Genomic DNA, 18,218 nt, shown 5'->3' with positions numbered 1-18,218 from the left:
CTATGATGCTCCAGGAAGCTAATAAAACATGAAAACAATAGTATAATTACAAATACAAGAATATCATTAACATAATTTATGCAGCAATAAGGAACCTGCTCCAGTCTTTTCTCTAGGTCTTGGGGCGAGATGGTTGGGAAACAGAAGGAAGAAACAGTTACTTGCATGTGACAACAAGCCAGTGGCATCCCAGTGGGGGTCAAAATACAAGGGGATATTTATAAATATTGCACACATTTACTTATAAATATTGCACACATAATAAGACTTAGTCACAATTCTTGCCAGTTTCAACTCTGACGCAATTCTAACCTTATTTGCTGAAATTCTCTTCTTTTTGACCGACTGCCTTCAGAAAGACAAAAGAATTAAATTTCTGTTTTTTTTCTTTTTGACATAGGCTGCAACTCCTGAAATCAAAGCTACCTGGGTAAATGAAATTAGAAAAGTATTGACTGGCCAATTACAGGCTTGCAGGCGTAAGTTAAGTCTTTCTCACCAATCTCCCAGATATCTATTACTTAGGTGTAAAATATCCGCATAGAGTGAAGATTGCATTTATTTTTCTGAACAGAAACACATTTCTTAGGAGAAGAGCAAAGCTTACTCTTCTTCCTTGAAATGGTGGTCATTATTTGAGGCAGAACTCCCAACACCCTTCCATCTCTAGATGCACCCTCATAGTTTTTCCTATAGAAAATGGGGGAGGGGAAGGTATAGCATGTTTTTTCCTTCACATCAGAAAACTCTCATCTGTCTGCAAGGTTGTTTTTGACATTTCTCTGCCCCAATAAAGAAAAGGCAAAGATAAATAGAGATGGCAAAGTATATACTCATGCGCTCGTGACCTCCTGTTTAGACTACTGCAACACTCTCTACATGGGGCTGCCCTTGAGGACCACTCGGAGGCTTCAGCTGGTGCAGAATGCGGCCGCGCGAGTTGTGATGGGGGTTTCCCGATACTCCCATGTAACACCTCTACTCCGCGAGCTGCATTGGCTTCCAGTTGCCCTCCGGGTGAGATTCAAGGTGCTGGTGATGACCTATAAAGCCCTAAATGGCTTGGGTCCGGGATATCTGAGGGAACACCTGCTGCCGGCATCAAGTTCCCTTCGTCCAGTGCGCTCCCACAGGGAGGGTCTTCTCAGGGTGCCACCGGTAAGAGATTGCCGGCGGACGACACCCAGGGATAGGGCCTTCTCAGTGGGGGCGCCTGCCCTTTGGAACCAGCTGCCAGTGGAGCTGAGGACTGCCCCCGACCTCCGTTCATTCCGCCGGAACCTGAAGACCTGGCTCTTTGAGCTCTCTGGCCCAGGCTGAGGATTAATCTTATTTTAACTGGGGTTTTATTTATGCAGGGACAAATATAATTTTTTTTAAAATTTGTTTTTAACTTTTGTATCTTGGTTTTTTTAATCACCCTGTAAACCGCCCTGAGTCCTTCGGGAAAGGGCGGTATATAAATGTAATAAAATAAATAAATAAATATTGCGAGCTAGAAGTGATGGCCATGAGCAAGTTACCATAAGTTGCAGTTACTCTAGTTAAAACCTTATTATTTAAGTGAGAATTCTGTTCACACTCAGTAAATTATAGTGTAAAAAATGTGTATACATTTATTAAGGTATTTAGGTTGCAGATAAAATAGCTATCCTGTTTGAACTACAGTTTGCCTTCATTCATGATTAGAGAACTTTAATGTTTGTCTCCAAAACGTAAGCTTGTCAATGAAAGATAATCTCTCTCTCTCTCTTTCTCACTCACAGAAGCTATCCAGCATAAAGCTCTTGAACATACTCAGAGCTTACCTCTGTCTCTCTCAGCTAGTACCAGGTGAGTCACTCTCTACCTCAAAGATTATTTTTAAAATATTGAAAACAACTGACGCTCTTGGATTTCAAGTGTCATGGGCCAAGTAAGAGATTTAAATTCTTAACTTTTGTACAGTACTTAAATGTCCCTTAGGGGCTTTCCCAAGAAATAGACTGTGGACTCAGGTTACACATGGTTTCCTAAAACCAGTTTTCCCATGTGATTTTAGATTCTAATGCAAAATAAGTCAATATTTTCATTTACTTTGGGGGTTCTTTTAAATATATCCCATCCCCTGCAGTTTGTTTTAAAGATCTTTCTGTGATGTAAATCATCCATGCATGTAGTGCTATTAAGATAACTATAAATGATAAATATAATCTCATTTTCTTCCATGAATAGCCCTTCAAAAAATGAGGGAAGATACTTAAGAAAACAAGAAATGAGAAATGCAGATAGTCCAGATGGTTGTGTCAGTTCAGTAGCATCAAAGAATCTTGAAAAAAGCAGAGGTAAATTCAGAATACACTTCAGCTTTCCATGAAACCAATTGGAAGAGTTATGGTATGAAACAAAAAATGCTGTGGCACTTTATTATATTGTGATGTAAGATCTTGGTAAATATTATAAAATATTAAAATTTATAGAGGTTAATGCCTCTATGGAATTTGACTTTCAGGTTTCAAAAAATGTGGGCTTAGCTTTATCCATTGCTGTCCTTAGTCTTGTTTAACAACTGCACTGAAATGGTTACCAGCTCCTTTTTGTTTGAGTGAAAGAGTAGAATCACATTTATAAATAGAGAATCCCAATAAAGTCTCTACTATGTGCTGGCTATGTTTGTCAATTCTTTGAAGAATTGAAGAACTGATATGGATTCCAATATGAATTGCTTAGTAAATTTAAGTTTGATAGTGAAGATGGTCAACAGTTCAATTTTCTTTAAATCAGGAATAAGGATAGACTGTGCTAAAGAGATAAAAGAACAGATTAATCTTAGGGAAGTAAAGTTACAATAAGAAAACTTAGGCAAATTTATTAATGATAAGACTATTTTGATGGCAACAGCAATCCGTATAATTAAATCACTGGTATTTCCAGTGTTAATGTGTGTCTGTGAAACATGAACATTGAGAAACATTTGTAGAAATAATGGATCTGATTGTTACTACAGTTCTAAAGACTGCAGAAGAACTGATCAATCAGCCTTAAACTAGGGAAATATGAAATATTCCATTCAAATGAAATATAAGCAGTTATGCTGCAAGCAGATAATGTGAGCAGATGATAGATATGATTGTTAAAAGATAAAAGATATGATTATGTTCTGCAAGGCTGAGGGTGACATTGATAGAAGATCACTGGATGAAGGGTATGGGTGAGAACAAAGAGATTGTAGGAATGTCCTTAATAGTGCTACATATTAGCATATTGCTAAGTAGAGACTGAGATAGTCAGCATTTGTCAATGCTGTCTCTAAGATGTCAATCCAACTAATTGGCATTTAAGGATATTTTGACATAGCAACCACAATAATTTGTATCCATGATAAAATGAACTCAACATTATAAGGAAGCACTAGAATGATCCCTTTGATTGATCTACCTACCTACAGCTCTCATTTGGAAACTATTAAAAATTGTCAGTGTAAAACGTGAGTCTCATATCTGAAATATAGGTAGCACCAAACATCAGCATGTTTTGACCTGGTAGGAGTCTCACAACTGTAAGCCTGTGGCTACTGTTGTCCCTTACTAGGGCTACCAGGTTTGGACTCCAAAAATCAGATTGTCTGGTAAATGACAAAAAGAGTTAGGGTTTTCTGTCTCCGTTCTAAAGATATGAGTAAGTGAGGGGGAAAAAGAAAACCTGCTGCTATTGCTCTTGTTTATTTATTCATCAGCTCTCTTCCTGGCAAGCAAGCAACTGGCATTAGAGACAGGAGAAAGCTCTGTTGATATAAGGATATAATAGAGAAATAATATAGCTGCAGTGTAATGAAAAAGGGATATTTATTATTCAGTTCTTTCACAGATGCAAGTTCTGTGTTAACATGGAACAGGGCAAAGTGGGTCAGCGCCACTTACCTTTTACTAACAACACAAGGCAGGCAAGGTAACGTATTTTTCTTGGGCCTAGATCACTGAGCTTTCTGCATGGTGTGGTTTGTTGTGACTTTCTTTCCTTGCCCTCTTGAGACACAACAGACCTCTCAAACACTGGTTAATTGCTTGATTTAGTCTTTGTAGGATTTGGTAGATAGGATTGTTGCCTTTTGAGGGTCGCGGTGGCTTAGTGGGTTGTCGATCAGAAGGTTGGCAGTTTGACGGGTCAAATCCTGAGTGCCACGTAACAGAGTGAGCGCCTGTTACTCGTCCCAGCTTCTGCCAACCTAGCAGTTCGAAAGCACGTAAAAACGCAAGTAGAAAAATAGGGACCACTCCGGTGGGAAGGTAACAGTGTTCCATGCGCCTTTGGCGTCTAGTCATGCTGGCCACATGACCACGGAGACGTCCTCGGACAAGCGTTGGCTCTTCGGCTTTGAAACGGAGATGAGCACCGGCCCCTAGAGTTGGAAACGACTAGCACGCATGTGCGGGGGAACCTTTACCTTTTTTACCTTTATTGTTGCCTTTAATTCTTCATTTGTGCACATTTATTTGATAAAAGCTTCCTTTTTAGTTCTTTTTAGAATTTCTATTTGTTGTTCAGATCTGTATATTTTTCCTTCTAAAGATGTCAGGATGTAATCAGAAGGTTTCCCATTTACCATTATCACAAAAAATTGATCTGTTTCTTGTTCAAGGAGCTACTAATGGAGAGGAAAAAAAATAAGGCACAGATAGTCCTTATTTAGCAATTGCAATCTGCAGCTTGGTTGTTAAGCAAAGCAATTGCTAAGTGAAACCATGACTGTGCTTATGATCTTGCTTCAGCTTTACAGACCTGTGAAGGTCATAAATGTGAGTATTGGTCATAATGTTAGTTAACTTGGAATGGTCACTAAATGCCGCAATTGCTAAATAAGGACCATCTGTACTAGGTATCTGTTTAGTCCTCTGATGGTAGCTGAGTGAGTATGTGATTTAGATCAGAGAGTTAGCAGGGCTATAGAAGAAAAATAATTTCATTTCTGCTTTTTCAATAAAACAAAGATTGTGGAATTTTCAGCCCTCTGACCCCATATCAGATCTAATTTGATTCAGGTGACCAATATAATGACCAATATAAGCTCAAGTATGTCTAGCTGCAGCGTAACCCTGCACTAGCAGTCTGCGACTGGCTAAGTATAAATGCTTTGGGATCTGGTGGAAATGAGGATAGACTGCAAAAATCTCAGAAAGTAAAATTCAGACAAAAATATATCTCCTTTGTTTCCTTTGTTTGACATTTCCAGACATTGTCCATTAAAGAAGTTGTTCTATTTATTGCTATCAGTTGGGCAGGATTAAATGTATAATCTTGGTGGAGCAGTGGGCTAATGCTTCCTTAAGTAACACCAGCTGCCTGCAATTAGTGCAGGTTTGCATCCTACCTCAAGGTTGACTCAGCCTTCCATCCTTCCGAGGTAGGTAAAATGAGGACCCAGATTGTTGGGGGCAATAAGCTGACTTTGTAATAATGCCGCTTGGGGTGTGGTGTGAAAGCCCTAATAAGCAGGCATATACATAGAATGAAGGCTACTGCTAAGCTTGTAAGCCGTCCTGAGTCTTCGGAGAAGGGCGGGATATAAATGGAATTAAAATTTTAAAAAAATTAAAAATAAAAATAAATCTTAGCTATTAGGAAAAGTACATTCAAATTCTCCCTGAACCATCCTGCCAGATTTTCCCTAAACCATCCTGTTATTTTATTCAATAGAAACTCTTATTAGCAAGTAAATATTTTCTAATTATATTCCTGCTGCTATGTTTACTTTCTTGCATGTGATAAATAAAGTAGGAGAGGAAGATAGATTACTGAACCAATATAGAAAGATACATGAGACAATATGTGCAGTTGTTTGAAATTGTATTGTTAAATAAAGAAAATTATATGTTTGTAGTTGTTATTTATATTGGAAGTGAGAGATTCAAAATTAAATGCAGTGATTATCATTTGCTTGTTCTAAGCATACCTTTGCCAATATTGAATGAACTCGTTTTGTACTTTTTTGTGTATTGTAGTATAAAATATTAACTACTGGTATTATTAAATGTTTCTATATGATTTAATGCAACGTTATTCATATTTAAAACCAAAATTTGGGGAATGTAAAACTAATAGCAGAAAAAAAATTAAATTCATTTTGTTTTGTCATTCCTAGTTCTAAATATATTCTGCATTTTTATATTAAAACCATTTATGTGTCTCTATGTGTATATGTCAGAGAAAGAGAGAATCTCAAATATCTTCTAATAATAAGTATTGATTTGTTCAGGTTGGTCCAAAACATCTCAATCTCTTGATGCTTCTGAAGAAAATGATGGTTGGTCTAGTGCAGAAGATCCAGTTAATTCATCAGATGCAGAAGAAGAGGGAAAGGGAGAGAAGAAACTGGTAATTTTCATCTTTGATGTAGAAGTGTGATGAGATATATGAATCCACTCACTCAATAAGTAATCACTAGGAAAAAATTAATGTTTGCGGTTTTTATAATTATAATTCAAAATAGAATTATATATAGTTTTGAACAATTCTAATGTAGCTACTAAAAGGGACGCGGTGGTTCAGTGGGTTAGGACGCTGAGCTTGTCGATCAGAAGGTCGGCAGTTTGGCGGGTCGAATCCCGAGTGCCGCGTAACAGAGTGAGCGCCTGTTACTCGTCCCAGCTTCTGCCCACCTAGCAGTTCGAAAGCACGTAAAATGCAAGTAGAAAAATAGGGACCACTATGGTGGGAAGGTAACAGCGTTCCGTGCGCCTTTGGCGTCTAGTCATGCCGGCCACATGACCACAGAGACGTCCTCGGACAAGCGCTGGCTCTTCAGCTTTGAAACGGAGATGAGCACCAGCCCCTAGAGTTGGAAACGACTAGCACGCATGTGCGGGGGAACCTTTACCTTTACCTTTACTAATGTAGCTACTAATAATGTAACATAATTATAAGTCATAATTATAACATTTCTCAAAGGTTCTGAAATTTTAGATGTTTGTATGAATGTAAAATCATATATATGAGAAAGCTATAATCCTGAAATGTTATAAAATAGTCTTTAATTTAACCCTGAAGACTGCATTTGGGAGCTTTGCTGTAGAAAAACTAACTGTTTAAGTTATGTCCCAAATGTCAAATCTATTTATTGTGACAGTTCTAATACTTAGATGATTATTTCTTATTAAACCAATTATGGTTTCTTATTTTTGTATTTAGGTTCCTGGTAAATACACTGTTGTAGCCTGTTATAATAAAGGCAACTCAAATGGCTTGATCCTGAACAGTGGAGAGGTAGTTCAGCTAATCCATGAAGGAGCAGATGGTCTTTGGTATTGTATTTTAATACAAAATATATTGAAGTATATATATATATATATATATATATATATATATATATATATATATATATATATATATATATATATATATATATATATATATATATATAGGGACGCGGTGGCTCAGTGGGTTAGGACGCTGAGCTTGTCGATCGGAAGGTCGGCAGTTTGGCGGGTCGAATCCCGAGTGCCGCGTAACAGAGTGAGCGCCTGTTACTCGTCCCAGCTTCTGCCAACCTAGCAGTTCGAAAGCACGTAAAAATGCAAGTAGAAAAATAGGGACCACTACGGTGGGAAGGTAACAGCGTTCCGTGCGCCTTTGGCGTCTAGTCATGCCGGCCACATGACCACGGAGATGTCCTCGGACAAGCGCTGGCTCTTCGGCTTTGAAACGGAGATGAGCACCGGCCCCTAGAGTCGGAAACGACTAGCACGCATGTGCGGGGGAACCTTTACCTTTACCTTATATATATATATATATATATATATATATATATATATATATATATATATATATATATATATATATATATATATAACCATGGTTAAGAAATCTTGAAGAAGCTTAGAATATTGCTTCCCCCGCCCCCCATGGTAAGAACAGTCTTTGATAAAACTACAACAATACAGTATAAAACAAACTAAAATAATTCAGTATAAATAGCCTAGAGTCTTGGGAAATTAATCTGATTTACAAATGTAATAAATTTTCCAATTTGTCTCTCAAACTAAATTTACATTTAATATAGGTGTTATCATGGCTAGAACCATTCAGGAGAGAATTTACAAGACAAAATATTGTCTGAGATGGGAGAATGAGATTCTGACTTACATTCATGCCACAGCTGGAAATCTGGAATCTTCAGAGTGTATATAAGATTACATTCCAAATACCATCTATATCTAAACACAGGGTGGCCAGATTGCTTCTGAATTTAGCCATAATGTTTTGATTTCTTGTAGATGCTGGGTTTTTCAAACAGTTTGATAGCGTATGTGTATTTTTAGGTATCTTAGGAATTTGAGTACAAACAAAGAAGGATGGGTTCCTATCAACATTTTGATACCGTTACTCAGCAACTCAAAATCTGTTTTCTCTCTCAGCAGCTCAGGTAAGGTTCACTTTGCAGATGATTGCATTTAGTTTCATTTATCAAATATATTTCATTATATATCTTAAAGAAATGTGTCTTTGCTTAGGTATCTCTTCTCCTTAGGTCAGGGGTGTCAAACTACTGGCTTGTGGGCCAGATGTGTCATGCCGAAACTGCACCCATCCTATTGCCGGCAATGGAAAAAAAGTCATGATACGTCACATGCCGATGCGAGTTTGACACCCCTGCCTTAAGTGAAATGTTGTACTCTTTGGATTAATATACAAATGTTTGTATCTACATTGTTTTACAGAAATGGTTTATTCAGTTTTATCTTGTGCAAGTTTCTTTTACATTTAGGGAAAATCTCAATAAGCAATTTAGAAATACATACAATCCTAACTGTATAATACTCTGTTAATATATATGTGGGGTTTTTTTCCAGAATCTGCAGCGGGTTCAAGTACACTGAGTTCATCTTCAAGTTGTAGTGAAAGTTGCAATGTCAGTAGCACCACTTTCTCAGATACTAAAGGTTAAATTGAAAATTCCACCACAACTCTCTGAAGACTTAAAACTGCCAGTGTGACTATCAGATGTTAAAGAAGTAAAGAAGCATCATAATTGCACATCTCTCCTCTTGTGTGTAAAGATGGTTTAGTGGTTATTCTTGAAGAACCTGAATACATTTGTAATGGATTAGTGGGAATAACACTTTTGGAAGCTGCATCACAGAAACCTTTCACTCATCAAGAAGGAAATGGACCTTGGCATGGATAACTTGGGAAGAATATTACCAGCAGCTAGTAGTTTCCATTGTGTAAATCTGACTAGTTAAATCAATAATTAAATTAATATAGAATGTAGAAAACAACAACTGAAAAACTTGATCCTCATAAATAAATGAATAAAAACTCTGGGGTCAAAATATAATGTGCATGAAATTACAGAGTTGGGTACTTGCTAATTTGATATAGTAATTATTTTCTAACTTCATTTTCTGTGGCATTTCCTTTAGCCATGATGAACAAAATTAATAACTCAGATATTTTTTTAACACGGAATCAAATTTTGTGACCAATTACTGTTTATGGAATTGTGATAAATTAGTAGTTATTTGGTCATAAAAATCTTTGTAAAAAAAGAAGTAAAAACATTGAAATCCATTTTTGTATTAGTTAAGATGATGCTACAGTGTCACAAAATTGTCCTCTGTTGTTGCAGTTAGGCCAAAAGCTGTCCAATCATTTCAGAATTTTCTAATTCTCTGTGTGACTGAAACCCTGCTGCTATTTTTTTTTATTTGGTTGTTGCAAAACTGAAGGCATCACACAACAAGAAAGAAATTATTAAGTATTTTACTTTCTTTGTGTGAAATAGAGTGATATTGTACAAACAATTTCTTCTTAGAAAATGGTTCATAAATCTATCTTGCCAAAGGAAGTACTACTTAAAACCACATTTAAACCATGCTGGATTAACCTATCATCTGAATTAATTTACAACTCATGCTGGTGTTATGTTGAAATGAATGTTTGACTTTCAATATTTATGAAAACAGTAAAAACAGAACAGTTTGTCTGGGTTTTGGCTCTGGATATACGTTATAACCACTGACTTTGATTGTTCCAAATGTCAGAAAAGTTCCAGGCCAACATTACCATCTTCTGCAGCTGACCTGGTTAGTACACCAAAATATTATTTTTGTAAGCCTGTTTATATGTATCTGTGCTATGTATTAATGTAAAAATGTCTATTTATAATTTTCCAATCTTTGCATTTCAGCTTTTTAAAAGGCAGCAGTGTGCAGTCTTTCCAAGGCTTTAATCAATACACTTTCAGCATAAAATTATCTTTCTCTGAACCTTCTCAGAAAATAGGGCCATGCCAGCAAAGTCAGCACTGGCTCTGTTCTGCTAATCTACTAGCAATATTCTTTATAACTTATTTTGTAAATATGAGTGTGACAAAAAAGAGGAAAAAAACTTTTTTTTATTTACAACATTGACTGAGAAAGAAGAATGTAATGCTGAAGTACATACATAGGGCTTATTGCTTCCTCCCTCTGCCAGTCTGCTTTGGCTTGGGAAACAGTAAGTGACTCTTTAATATGTATAAAATGGTTGGTTATCATTGAGTTCTGGAAAGAGCTACCGCAGGGAAATAAAGCTCTGCAGAAGGCTCTCCTATCAAACCCTGTTTATACTTGCCAGTGTCATTTCATGTGCTTGTACATGTATCATTGCACTTTAATAGCCAATATTTCAATTTTCTACTGCTGATGTAAATTACTACTACAGAATCCAGTATCCTTATTGTATGTATGAAACTTTGAATAAATTTAAACATTACTTGTTGGTTGGTCTGAACATATTGAGGGGGGAGGGGTGTGCACACACGCACGCATACACGGGTGTATTATTTTGATTTTGTTTTGTTTCTTGGCACAAACAGAAGTTGAATTGGTGTAGTAAATCCAATTGCACTCATAGTGGGTGCAAAACAAGACAAAGCCTTTATAGTCTCTGTTCATAAGGCAGCATTTCAAGGCTGTCTACTCCCCTTTCCCCAAAACCACTTACTTTACAATATAAATTTGTATTTTACCAAGTGTGAGGGCAATGATCAGGTGCCCAGGCAATTGACTCTTTTGGACAATAAGCACACCAGTAAATAAATGGATTTTAAGCTTTATTGTTAACCAAACAGATTTAAAAGCATAACATAATAAGCATACAGATCAAACAAGATGATACCCAAATATCTTACAAGTTACCAAGAGCTCCTTAATAACAGCAGAAATACTCCAGGTGTGACCAAATTCCAGAGTATCCCATGCTAGGTCCTGTGCAGAAGTTCCCAATAAACAACAATAGCCTCAAGGTTTTTTATTAAACATGGTGCCATGGTTATAGTCATGAAACTACAAGACCTGACCTTGACTGGGTGGTACATGACTGGCATTGGGAATTGAAAATCTGAGACTTTCACAAAAAGAAAAGCTTTGCAGCTACATGAAGACCCCCTACTCTTCTCCTGTATGCAATAAATAAGAATAAAAAAACAAAACAGGTTAGCTCAAAATGAGCTCTAAACTTCTACAATTTTATTAATAGGAAGAAATCAAAATGTGTCATTAAACTCCTTAAAATAACTGGTCTTCTGTATTACCATTACAATCTGTCAAAGCTTAGTTTTTGTTTCTAGTTTTCCATGGTAAAACTTGACTTTAGAAAAGAGAAACGATATGTATTGCCAGCTTAAGACATTTGACAGAGTTCTAACAACTGAACTGTAATCTACTGATGTATAGGCCTTTAAGAGCCCATCCAACATCATTGTTTTTACAGAATTCTACAATTATGTAATTGAAATTTAAATTAACATCTGGTTAAAACAGAGAAGCAATGGTTATCTAACTTGATTTTTTCTGTCCTGATTTTTTGCTAATACCTGAGCAAGGAATTGGTGTGGAAATCACTGCCATATGATAATTAGTTGCAGAAAAATTGTGGGAATATATGTTGAGAAATGATTTGTAAAAGAAAAAATGTCACTTGTGAGGTGCAAAACTGGCTATATTCCTAACACATTCAGGGAGAAAATACTGTTCAACAATATGGGAATTAATTTAATTTAATTTAATTTAATTTAATTTACTAATATTTCTATACCGCCCTTCTCCCGAAGGACTCAGGGCGGTGTACAGGGCAAGAATAAAACACAGAGATTTACAAAAGATAAAAGATAATTAAATACATGCCCAATTAAAAATACAGTAATACATAATAAAAAAACCCCAATAAAAATAGTAAAAAACCCCACCAATCCCCCCTCAGGCCAGGCCGGCTTGCTCGAACAAGTATGTTTTCAGATCGCGGCGAAAGGAGTGAAGATCGGGCGCCGTCCGGAGCTCAACCGGTAACTGGTTCCATAGCTCTGGGGCGCCCACAGAGAAGGATCTCCCCCTGGGGGCCACCAGTCGACATTCTCTGACCGGTGGCACCCTGAGGAGGCCCTCTCTGTGGGAACGCACAGGGCGGAGGGAAGTAGACGCCGGCAGCAGGTGTTCCCTAAGGTACTCCGGACCCCTGCCATGAAGGGCTTTAAACACCATTACTAGCACCTTGAATCTCACCCAGAAGACAACTGGTAACCAATGCAGCTCACGGAGCAGAGGTGTGACATGGGAGTATCGGGAGACTCCCAACACAACTCTCGCGGCTGCATTCTGTACCAGTTGGAGCCTCCGGGTGGTCCTCAAGGGAAGCCCCATGTAGAGAGCGTTGCAGTAGTCTAGACGAGAGGTCACGAGCGCGTGAGTGACCGTGCATAAATCATCCCGGCTTAGATAGGGCCGCAACTGGCGCACCAGGTGAACCTGGGCGAAAGCCCCCCTAGTCACAGCCACCATGTGATCTTCCAAGGTGAGCCGTGAATCTAGGAGGACTCCCAAGTTACGAGCCCTATCCACGGGGGGTAATAATTCACCCCCCATAGAAAGAGATGGAATATCCGAATAGACCCGGGATGAAGGTATGCAAAGCCACTCGGTCTTGTCGGGGTTGAGTTGAAGTCTGTTCCTCCCCATCCAGACCCGAACCGCCTCCAGGCAACGGGACATCACGTTGAGGGCATCACTGGGGTGGTTTGGGGTCGAAAGAAAAAGCTGGGTATCATCAGCATACTGATGATACCCAACTCCAAAGCCACGAATGATCTCACCCAGCGGTTTCATGTAGATGTTGAACAGGAGAGGCGAGAGGACCGACCCCTGAGGAACTCCACAAACGAGAGACCCCGCGGTCGACCTCTGCCCTCCTGTCAACACCGACTGCGAACGTCCCTGGAGATAGGAGGAGAACCACTGTAAGACCGTGCCTCCCACTCCCAATCCCCTGAGACGCCGCAGCAGGATACCATGGTCGATGGTATCGAAAGCCGCTGAGAGGTCTAATAGGACTAGAACAGAGGAATGACCCCTGTCCCGAGCCCTCCAGAGATCATTCACCAGCGCGACCAATGCCGTCTCCGTGCTGTGCCCGGGCCTGAAACCCGATTGGTACGGGTCTAGATAATCCGCTTCATCCAGGACCAAAGGGAGCTGATGCGCCACCACACTCTCAACAACCTTCGCAAGAAAGCGAAGGTTGGAGACCGGACGAAAGTTGTTCAATACAGCTGGGTCCAAGGCAGGCTTCTTGAGGAGAGGCCTCACCACCGCCTCTTTCAAGGCGGCAGGGAAGCTACCCTCACTCAAAGAAGCTGATATAACTGCTTGGAACCAGCTGCGTGTCCTCTCCCGGGCTGCATAAACCAGCCAGGAAGGGCACGGGTCCAATAAACATGTGGTGGAGCTCAGTCTCCCCATAATCCTGTCCACTTCCTCCGGAGTCACAGAATCAAACTCCTCCCAGGTGATATCGACAAGACCGCCCGTGTCCTGATCGCCAGACTCTGCCCAGTCAGAGTCCAGACCGGTCCGAATCCGAGCGATTTTGTCCGACAGATAATTGTTAAACTCCTCGGCACGACCCTGCAAGGGTTCCTCCCTCACCTCTTGATTAAGGAGGGAGCGAGTCACCCTAAACAGGGCGGCCGGGCGATTATCTGTGGACGTGATAAGGGTAGCGAAGTGATTAGACCTCGCCACCCTTATCGCAGCGAGATAAGACCTAATGTAGGTTCTTAGTCGCAATCGGTCGGATTCGGATCGGCTGGACCTCCAACCGCTCTCTAGGCCCCGTCTCCGACGCTTCATCTCCCAGAGCTCCGCGGAGAACCATGGAGCTCGACGGGATCTGCATCGGGTCAGGGGCCGCAAGGGTACAACTCGGTCAAGAGCCTCAGTGGCTGCCCTTTCCCAGGCTTCCACTAAGGCATCTGCCGAGCTGTGAGTGGGGGAGGCAGGTGGGGACCCCAGCGCTGCCTGGAATCTCTCAGGATCCATTAAGCGTCTGGGGCGGTACCATCTAACTGGTTCCACACACCCACGGCGGGGGGTAGCAAAGCGGAAGACCAGCCGCAGGAGATGATGGTCGGTCCATGACAGGGGCATAATAATTGGAGAGCCCCCACCAAGATCATCTAACCACCGACCAGATAAAAAAACTAGGTCAAGGGTGTGGCCTCCCTCATGAGTCGGTCCTGAAATTACTTGCGTCAGGTCCATGGCCGTCATGGAAGCCATGAACTCCCGAGCCAACTCAGATGATCCTCCCAGAGATGGTAGATTGAAGTCCCCCAAAACTATAAGTTTCAGGAACTCAACCACCAGCCCAGAGAGGACATCGAGAAGCTCAGGCAGGGCTGCTGCTGCGTGACTAGGCGAAAGGTACACCAGCAGCAAGCCCAACTGCGCACCAGGGCCGCATCTCAAAAAGAGAGACTCACAACCGACTATCTGCGGAACGGTGGCCTCCCGCGGACCTAAGGTCTCCCTCATAACAACAGCCACTCCCCCACCCCTACCCTGAGCCCGAGGCCGGTGTAGCACCTGGAAACCTGGTGGGCAAAGATCAGCCAGAGGAATACCGCCCTCTGGGCCCAACCAAGTCTCCGTGATGCAAGCCAGGTCCGCCTGCTCACACTCGACCAAGTCACGGACGAGAGGAGCTTTATTGACGACAGACCTGGCATTCAAGCACACCAGCCGGAGCCCAGGAGGCTGCACATCCTCACTCCCGGGACCTCGGGGCAGAACAAGAGGGTCGGAACGCCTCACCGCTTGCAAGTAGCGGAGAGGCCTTCCCTGAGATCGGTACGGCCCTCTGTTCCTGCACCTGCTGCCATTCCCTAACGTCGTGGGAATGGGTAATCCCACGACTTGCCCTGGAGCCCCGGGGGCAACCGACCCCCGCTCCTCCCCCCCCGCGATCAATCCCGGACCTGGCCTGAACAACGGTTGTTGGACTACCCCCCATATCCAAACAACCAGAAGAAGTTCCCACCCCCCTCCCTAACCTCCTAAAAAATTTAGCCAAAAACCTAACCAGGGGCCTCTTAATTGGTTTATATCGGAGGCCCCTATCCGTGCCCAGCCATCTCTCAGGGTCCCAACAATCGGGCCCTTCATCAAGAGGAGGTGTAAAAAGTAAGGCGGGTCACTCCCAGGATGGGGGGGCCCCCCTGAGGGCGAGTAAAACCGTGCTAGGATAAGTCAGACGCATGATGGTTATTAATTAAGTCTGACAAAAGGCAGTAAGGCAGACCAGATCGATACGGGAGGATCTCAAAATAAATCGAAGGCAAATGACCAGAGTGCCAGCCCAGCTCCACTGCCACTAGAGCTGGAAACCCCAGAACAGATCGAATCCCGCCCTCTCACGGCGGTCAGGGCCGGGGAGCAGCCTGGTACATGCAACCGGGGGGGGGGGAAGCAATACCGCCCAGAGCTCTCACCTCTGGGGGCAGCAGATGTAAACTCCCAACCACTCTCCCACAGTGGTTGTACCCCAGACCTTCCAAAATTATAGGGGAGGGGAGGAGAGAAGAGGGAATTAGAGCAAGAGAGTCAGCGAAATACATCAGGGCTGATAAGCCTGTCGAGATACAGAATGGTAGGAGAACTCCGGTTACAGTTCAAAGTCATGTTGTAAGAGGACCAGATAATAGTCGGCCAGGAAGGGAAACCAAGACCATGGTAGTTCAACCGAACCACAAAACATGGTCTAGTCAGTTTCTGGCGGCGCAGAGGTTAAAATTGTGTCTCATTAACGTCCGAGGCATCAGCGTCCGCATTCCCCCACCAGGCCAGGTCGCCATACCAGAGAGGCCGCGGTACTCCACTCTCCTCCTAATTAGATTAAATTAGATTAGATTAAATGATAAATATCATGTAAATGAGTTTCTTGTAGAATAAATAGCTGGAACAAATAGAGTGAAATTATCATATCTAATAGAAGCTACGAATCAGTGTCTCTTACAAAGCTGTCTATTAATGGCAGTTATCACTTTCAGTTGGATTCTGTCTATTGGATTTGTTATAACTTGATATTGATTTTCTTTTGGACCACTAATATTGAGACTTCAATTTTGGAAGAATAAGAAGGAAATAATTCCTAATATATGCAACTTTTATGTTTAACATGTTCCTTTGTCTTCTGCCAGGACTTGTATCAAAGCCAAACTAGTTATGATGTGGGTTAGCTGAAAGTTATGAGAGGTTATGAAGGGATTATAGAGTCAGTGGTTTAGGCTACAGGTCGGCAACCTGCGGCTCCGGAGCCGCATGTGGCTCTTTGAGCCGTCCCATGTGGCTCCCAGGCCTTCTCCCTCTGCCATGTTTACTTTTGGGGAAAAAAGTGGCACTAAAAAAAAATTAATCAATTAAAACTTCTCACAAAAAAAACTTGAAAAGTTTAAATTGATTGGTTGGTTTGTGGGACCGCCCACAAACCGTTTGTGGGACTACCCAGAAACCTCTTTGTTTTTTTAACTGCACTTGGCAGAGTGGAGGAAGAGACAGGAGAACTAAAAAGGTGAGCAGATCTGCTGCCTTCGCCCCCCCCTTCCTTCTCGCCGTGGCTAGCAGCCCCGGCGAGGGAGAAGGCGCGTCCCCCCCTTCCTTCTCGCTGTGGCTAGCAGCCCCGGCGAGGGAGAAGGCGCGTCCCCCCCTTCCTTCTCCTCGCCGTGGCTAGCAGCCCCGGCGAGGGAGAAGGCGCGTCCCCCCTTCCTTCTCGCCGTGGCTAGCAGCCCCGGCGAGGAAGAAGGCGCATCCCCCCTTCCTTCTCGCCGTGGTTCCTAGCCACGGCGAGGAAGAAGACACATTGCCCCCCTTCTCGCCGTGGCTAGCAGCCCCGGCGAGGGAGAAGGTGCGTTCCCCCCCTTCCTTCTTGCTGTGGCTAGCAGCCCCGGCGAGGGAGAAGGCACGTTCCCCCCTTCCTTCTCCTCACCGTGGCTAGCAGCCCCGGCGAGGGAGAAGGCGCGTCCCCCCCTTCCTTCCTGCCGTGGCTAGCAGCCCCGGCAGGGAGAAGGGGCGATTTGCCCTCCCCTTCCTATGAGGGGAAGCGGCAGGAGCTCGCCGGGGCTGCTGCTGCCACGTCTCGCCTCTCCCTTCGCTTTTTGGACCAGCGTGGGACTGCTTGGACCTGCGCGCTAAAATCCCCTCCATGGCCGTCTCCACTCCACTCTGGGCAGGGAGCGCCTAGTCAGGCCCTCCTCAGTCTGCGGAGGAGCAAGCGAGGTGCTGCGGGAATCTCCGCCGGCGCTAGTCCTGGGGTGGTTGGGACGGAATGCCATCGCTCTGCTTGGGTGCTTTTGGCAGGATGGGAAAGAAGTGGCACACGCAGATTGAAGTTCTCTCTCTCTCTCTCTCTCTCTCTCTCTCTCTCTCTCTCTCTCTCTGGCAGTGGCAGGGAAGAGAGAGAAAAGGATAAGGGAGGGGGTGAGGCGTTAAAACCCCCGCTCCAGTGGCCGCCTCCGGACTAGCGAGGATGTTGCCTGAGGTAATGGCGGGCGAGAGAGGCAGAGGCGAGCTGGGCAGAGCGGAGCCGAGCAAAGAGAGGATGGCAGGCAGCCCCACCAGAGCCGGCTGATGGGAAGAGAGAGAGAGAGAGTGCGCGCGCACTCTCCAAACTGCCGCCGTCCCGTTTGCACAGCTGCCGCGTTCGTTCATGTTTGATGAGCTTGGCAGACCTCCGAACGGGAAGGCAGTGGTTTGGAGAGTGCACGCGCACCACTCCAAACTGCTACCGTCCTCTTTGCATAGCTGCTGCTTTCGTCCGTGTTTCTTTCAGTTTCTTTCAAACACGGAGGAATGCAGCAGCTCTGCAAATGGGGCAGCGGCGGTTTGGAGAGCTGCTGCATTCATCAAACGCACAGGTTTGGAGGTCCCAGG

General features: G+C 42.9%; 1 protein-coding gene across 1 annotated transcript in view; it reads left to right on the top strand.

Moving 5' to 3' along the window:
- Nucleotides 1-10,721, top strand: part of MCF2L (MCF.2 cell line derived transforming sequence like) — a 78,097-nt gene extending 67,376 nt beyond the window's left edge. The window contains exons 24-30 of the mRNA XM_081326604.1: nt 401-479; nt 1,767-1,833; nt 2,215-2,324; nt 6,233-6,351; nt 7,165-7,277; nt 8,295-8,398; nt 8,826-10,721. Coding sequence (XP_081182730.1) covers nt 401-479; nt 1,767-1,833; nt 2,215-2,324; nt 6,233-6,351; nt 7,165-7,277; nt 8,295-8,398; nt 8,826-8,920 — 687 coding nt within the window. The 3' untranslated portion in view covers nt 8,921-10,721. The remainder of the gene's footprint in view (nt 1-400; nt 480-1,766; nt 1,834-2,214; nt 2,325-6,232; nt 6,352-7,164; nt 7,278-8,294; nt 8,399-8,825) is intronic.
- The last annotated feature ends 7,497 nt before the right edge of the window (nt 10,722-18,218 follow it).

The sequence above is a fragment of the Vipera berus genome, assembly GCF_964194415.1.
Source record: "Vipera berus genome assembly, chromosome: 4".
Classification (NCBI taxonomy): domain Eukaryota; kingdom Metazoa; phylum Chordata; class Lepidosauria; order Squamata; family Viperidae; genus Vipera; species Vipera berus.
This window is presented reverse-complemented; position numbering and strand designations above follow the sequence as displayed.